We start from the raw sequence: 7,143 nt of genomic DNA, 5'->3' as shown, positions 1-7,143 counted from the left end.
GGATAAATTTTTTTTTTTTGCTAATATACGTTTATATAATTTTATTTTAAAAGTTTTTGAAGAAAAAAAATAATAATAAAATTCAAAGGGAACGTATAAACACTTGTTCCAATGTAATTTTTATTATACAATATGCCTACTTTTTATGCTGAACATAAGACATCCATAAATTCCGTTTTTATTTTTGGAATGTCCATTTATATATTATTGTATACTCACACACATTTATTTATTTTTTTTATATATATTTTAAATATATATTGAGAGAAAACCTTTTGCGGTAAATAAATTGTTTTTTTTTTTTTTTTAAATTATTTTGATTTTATTCTTTTAAACTTTGGAATAGTTTAACTATTTTTTTTTTACTTGTTTTTTATATTTTTATTTCAAATGAATATATAATGAAATTGAATTGTTTTATATTTATATTTAGAATTAGTTTTAAAAGAGATTCTCATGACTATTTAAAACGTGCCGTGTTCATTTGACATGAGACAATACAATTTCTTTGGCATATGATTAATAATTTTTTTTTATTTATATTATGAATATTTTTAAATTGTTTTTTTTTTTTTTTCGTTTAATATATATTTATAGTTCCCGGGCAGTATGATAAAATTTAAAAAAAAAGTAATAAAAAATTGTCAACGAAATTAAAAAAAAAATGCAATTTTTTTTTTTTTTTTTTGATGAAGATTAATTTAAATGGGTAAAGTTTAATCCTATTTAATTATTTATTCAAACATTCTGCTATCTGTGATATTATCTCATAAAATTCATTTAATTTATTTTTTTAATTTTAGTTAATTGATTTAAAAAATTTTTTCAAGCTTTATTTTATAAATTGAAAAATTTAATTTTTAATTTAGTCTTTTATTTTTTTGTAATAAATTAAAATTATTTATTGTTGAAACTTGAATGTACATCCTTTATCCTCAATTAATTCATGAAAATTTCAAATAATTTTTCAGTATTTTTCTTTTAAATATTTTATTAATGTTTATTGGATTTTTTTTTTTTTTTAAATCTTTTAACAGATATTTTTTTTTGTTCAATTTAATAATTCTGGTCCAACTTTTATTTTATACATATATGTATTCTATGTATATGTGTGTTTATATATTTTTTATAATTATATAAATGTTTTTTTTGTTTAATAACTACAACCCCTTACACACATAAATAATTATAATTTTTTATTTCAATGTTTTTCATTAGCTGGTAACTTTAATAATTAATTTTTTAATTAAAAATTTATATAATTTTATTAACTGCATATAGTAATTATTTATATATTATATATCACACTTCACAACAAAAATTTTGTTCGTTTTTAATAATAATCTTATATTATATTTTTACAATAAAAAATTTTTTTTTAAATCAATAAAAACCTCGGTCTTCATTTCCTATCCCACATGGCAAAAAAAATAGAAAAACAATTATTTTTTTTTTCAACTATAAAATGCAATAAATAAATTCTACTTGTAAAAAATTTAATTTAAAAAACAAAAATATAAATTAATTATCAAAAAAATTGGAAGAAAAAAAAAATCTTTTTGTATAAAAAGGAAGAAAATTTCGAATACATTTCTATAAAGTCAAACGTTTCTATTTTTTTTTTTTTTTTGTGTATTTTTCATTCCACCAGTATCAAATAAGGAGAAAAAAAATATATATATACATATTTGACTGGCATAAAATGATGCTTCATATTATACTAATGAAAAAAAATGTATTAAATTCGAAAAAAAAAATATAAATAAATAACTTGTATATTAAATAATCGGGGATAGGCAATTAATGACTTTTGGAAGTATATATATATGTAAATATTATAAACAATTAAATAATATACCCCTCATAATAATTTCTATACAAAAAAAATAAAATAAAAATAATTTTATCATCATAACTGTCGAAATTCATTCACACATTTTGTACATTTTGCCATGCAACACAAATTAATTAACAATAAATTGTGTAATTATTATTAGCTTTAAATAACCTTGTTTAAATATTTTTTGTCTTATATTGAGTATTTCAAATACTTGTTAAACAAATTATAAAAAAAAAACAAATGTACAATTAAAATAAGTAAAAATTATAAGAAAAAAATAGATATATATTTAGTTAATGATTAGACGTTATTTACGTTGATGTATCTTCATGATTACCACCGTCTTGATCAAGTCTTGATGTGCCACAAACACGACATTTACAACAAACAATACATGGTGCTGCTAGTAATAATAATGGTGATGCAACAAGAAGTAATAGACCAAAACCAGCAAATATACCAATAACTTGTGTTCGATGCCAAATAACAGATGCACGTGAATGGCCTAATTTATTTTTACATGGTCCTTTATCATAGTGTCTCAATAAAAAATCATCCTAAAAAAAAAACAATTCATTTATTAATAAAACTAATATAGAAACAAGAAACAACAAACAACAGGTGACTTGAATTTTTATAATTGAAAAAAAACAAAACAATAATGACTAATAGAATTTTTTTTTCATGTTTTTTTTTTAGTATAAAATAAAATAACTGACCTACGATATTAACTCAATTAAAACTGTATTTTTTTGTTGTTTAAACTTGTATATTTAAATCTGTTAATTTTTCATCAATAAAAGTAACTTAAGATAAAAAGAAAAAATTGAAAAAACGACTTACATCTAATGATGCCAAGCAGTACCAGCAAAAAACATGTTTGCATCTTTTACACATCATTTGTGCACATCCTTCATCTTTTTCAATTGGTACTGAACACATTGGACAGCATTTAATATGATCATTATCAAATGGTATACCAAGTGGTAAATTTGGACACTGTCCATTGTGCCAAGGTTCACGACAAATTGAACAAAAATCAGTTGAACAATTTGGACAATGTACTGGACCAGGTGTAACAGCACTACCATCATCACCACTATCACCATCACTGTTATTACCATTTTTAACTGAACATATTGTTTCACATCCAGCACGTGGACACCATGCACGATCTTTATCCATTGAAACATCTGTAATAAAAAATAATAATTAATCTTCTTATTTTGTAAATTAAATTGCTAATAATAATTACCTCTATTTAAACGAAATTTATGATGTTTTTCCATAAGTTCTGGTGTTACAAGACTTGATATTTCCTTGAGTGTCAATACAGATGACCAATCACATTGTGAATCTGGACAACTTATTTCATATGCACCTTCTTCAATTTCAAATTCAACATAATTTTTCATACACTGTAAATAAAAAATTAATCAATCAATCAATTATTATAAATTTAAAATATAAAAAAAAAATACATACGTCTTTACAATAATAACATCCACATCCTTCAATTCTAAATGTTTGATTAAATGATACATCAACAAGACATATTTTACATAAATATTGTTTAATATTTTTTTTTGGTGTTGTTATTGTTGTTGTTGTTGACGAAGATGAAGATGACGAAGACGATGTTGTTGTTGATGTTGTTGGTACAAAATTACCAGCAGCAAGACTATAACGTGAACTTGATGCTAATGATAATAAACTTGAACATCTTGAACATACTCTACTACGATTAATTGGTCTATCAATAGTTAATGTACTAAGACCAACAGTTGTTTCACATTTACGTAAATTTGTTTTACCAATATTAATCCAATTACTACTACGTGCTGCTTCAAGACTAGCACTACTTTCATGTCTTATTAATGGTTTATTAATATCATTATTTATAATATTATTATTATCATTATTTAATGTTAAATTAATGGCACTTTTTTCTTTTTTTATTAATGGTAATTTAATAACATTTAATTTATTAATTTTTTTATCTAATTTTATATTATTATTTATATTATTTATATTATTATTATTATTTATATTATTATTACTTTTCATTGTATTTGGTTGATTTTTAATTGTTTGATTAACAGATGTTACTGAACTTGTTGCTGTACCCATTTCCATTAGAGGATTAGCTCGTCGTACGACGAGCGAATGTAGACTAGGCATCCCCTAATTACCCTTTTATAATATTTTTATTATAAATACATTTATATATTATTTATTTGTTTATTTATTAATTTTTATTTTTAATCATTAAGTTTATTTAAGTTCACTATCATCAACACACTATTCATAAAAACAAAACACAAAAAAGTATTTGTTTTTTTTTTCTATATTTTCAATTTATTTTAACTATTATTTATTTATTATTTAATAATTATTAAATCTACAATATATCATCATCAAAATAGAGTCTTATATAAATTTAATGATAATAATAATAATGATATTTAATTAATAGTTATATGTGTGTGTGTGTAATTTTAATGAGGTGGTGAGTTCAAGTTGGATTTTATTTGTTTTTAACTTTAATTAAATTGTTTCATCAATTATTATCAACACACATATATATTATTAACACACATTAACAATATTATTTTTTAAATAATAACACTTTGATGATATCATTAAATCAGTAAGTGATAAATTAATAATTGTCACATATAAAAAGACACATCAGTGTAACACTTGCACAACTGTTTGGAAAAATAAAGAAAATATTTTTTTTTTTGTTTTTATAATTGATAATGATTTATGAACAAGATGATGATGTTGATGTTGATGATGATGATGATGTTGAAATGTATATTAAAAATAGTGATAATAATAATAATTTTTTATAGTAATAATTAGTGTTGGTGATGTATCAGTAAGACACTTGGTAAAAGTTTTGTTGCCAATCCGGTGGTGACATCAAATCGATGCTTGGATTGATATATATGTATTATATTTTTGTATATGTATATATTACAATATGTTTGGTTTAACTGTCTTTTCAACTTGTGTGAATTCGTTTAGTGTTCACCTTTTTTTATTTTTTTTTTTTTTTTGTTAACAAGATTTATCCCTGGTTGTCACTTTGTATGTCTCGTTTTTTTTTTTTTATTATTATTTACTTCTCCTTCTTTATTTAACCAAAAATTTACTTTAACAAACACACTAAATCCAAGGTGAATGTATAATATAAATAAACAAATAATTTATGGATATTTTTATTTGTCTATATATTATTTTTCTTATATTTTAACGACCAAGATTAATTTGATAAAAATTTTTTGTTGTTGTTTTCTTTTCTTTTTTTTCATTTATTAATGTATAAATTTTTTTTTTTTTTATATCTACGAGACTGAGCGCCCGCTTGCGCGGTCGTTTTTATTTAACTTGAAAGGTTGATGTCATATGTTTGGGAATAGTTACGTTTTTTCATATGTTTTTTTATATACATACACTAATTTGATATGCATTTACATACTTTCAGTTTGTTATTGTATCAATGGCCTTTTTCATTTAACTGTACATATATATAAAAACAAAATGAAATATGATGAATATTCCGATATTCAGTGCAAATATTTTATATCAATTTCATTAATTTTAATTCTAAATAACTGAACATATTGTTTCACCATCAAGGGACACTATTCATTAGTGTAGTCATGGTGTAGTATCGTGTAGTAACAGTGTAGTTATGTAGTCATTGTAATTTTTTGACTACAACTTTTGTAGTTATTTTATGTAGTTATTCGTAGTTACACCAGAAAAATAATAATAAAGAAAAAATAAAAGAAAAATAAAAAAAAAAAAGTGAGATCACAGTTCTAGAAATAAAACAATATTTTCAATGAAAATTTAAAAAAAATATATATATTTTCTTGATAATTACACTATAGTATAATATTCTTTACGTATATTTATATATCTATATAAATATATAGAATAATATTTATATGAATATACTAATTTAATTTAATTAATATTAAATATTATTTAATATTATTGAAAGTTTATTAAATGTATCGATAAAGAAAATAAATACATTCAAATAAATTAAATTTCATTATATCATAATCCCTCATAAATAATTCCATTATATTATAATAATAATATTAATGATAATAATTATCATTATTATTAAACAATATTGTGTATCATATGATAGTGTTAATAATATTAATAAAAATATTAATAAAAATATCAATAATAATAATATTAATTCAAAATGTGTAGTGAACAGTGTAGTTATTTATTAAATGGTATTTAGTCATTGTAGTATTGTAGTCATCATATTTTATTGTTGTAGTCATTTGTAGTTATTGTAGTTATTATAATATTATTAGTAGGTGTAGTATTTGTCTTTTTTGACTACATTATGTAGCCATGGTGTCACTAAATCTGGCCGTGAATAGCCCCTCGCTTAAATCATTAATATCTATAAAGTTCTATTTCAATAGATAATTCCAATAATTGTAATGTTGATCAACATGCGAAGAAAAATCAAAAAATGACGTGTAGATCGTGCTTTTCGGGCACTCAACTTTGACTGTCTATTCCTTTTTTAAAAAAACTAAAATGTATTTCAAAGATTTTTGTTCCAAATTGTATTGGTGCTAATGGTGTTATTCAATGATTATCGAATCAATTAATACAATTTGACCATTATTTTGGCTCCGTATGTGTGTAAATATTCATTACTTTCTCATTCATGTTTTTCGACAAATTATAACTTATCTTAATTTTTTATCAACTGATGGCATTACTGATAGGTATACCAAACGTTGCTTTAAGTTCACTAAATTATTTATCAAATGTATTTGATTTGATAATATTTGCAATTAAGTTTTGACCATTTTATATAATGTTGCACATGCTGTTGTTGATGTATTAATAGTTGGAACAACATATTAAAAATAGTGATACAATGATACTTGATATTGATTTAATTATTTGCATATAGTTTATAATGTTTTAATAACATACTCCAGTGGCACTTTTATTGAAAATATTTTATATATAAATAAAATATGTTTGACATTATTTCAACTTGTGAATATGAGTGCAAGGTTTTTTTTATTATTCTGTTTACAGTGTACTCAATAGTGTTTATAACTATTAAATTGCATATTAATTAACTTAGCCACTATTTAAATATATCGATTTATTGAATATATCGAACGTATAACGATGTATGTGTGTATAATAACAATAATGAAAATGGATTTGTCGATATATTAAGCCAATAGAATTTTACGAATAAATGTTGCCACTTTTTTTTTTAACTGATAAGTGTC

At 21.7% G+C, this 7,143-nt stretch overlaps 1 protein-coding gene across 1 annotated transcript; it reads right to left on the bottom strand.

Moving 5' to 3' along the window:
* Positions 1-1,393: 1,393 nt before the first annotated feature.
* Positions 1,394-4,230, bottom strand: LOC122854400 (E3 ubiquitin-protein ligase RNF144A). Its single transcript, XM_044155017.1, has 4 exons — positions 3,326-4,230; positions 3,096-3,258; positions 2,684-3,033; positions 1,394-2,397 (listed from the first exon to the last, which is right to left on the bottom strand). The coding sequence occupies exons 1-4, from the start codon at positions 4,019-4,021 to the stop codon at positions 2,152-2,154; spliced, it is 1,455 nt and encodes a 484-aa protein (XP_044010952.1). The 5' UTR covers positions 4,022-4,230; the 3' UTR covers positions 1,394-2,151.
* Between the last annotated feature and the right edge of the window lie 2,913 nt (positions 4,231-7,143).

This window comes from Aphidius gifuensis, linkage group LG4 (assembly GCF_014905175.1).
Source record: "Aphidius gifuensis isolate YNYX2018 linkage group LG4, ASM1490517v1, whole genome shotgun sequence".
Classification (NCBI taxonomy): Eukaryota; Metazoa; Arthropoda; class Insecta; order Hymenoptera; family Braconidae; genus Aphidius; species Aphidius gifuensis.
The sequence above is the reverse complement of the archived record's forward strand: the minus strand, read 5'-3'. Positions and strand labels throughout refer to the sequence as shown.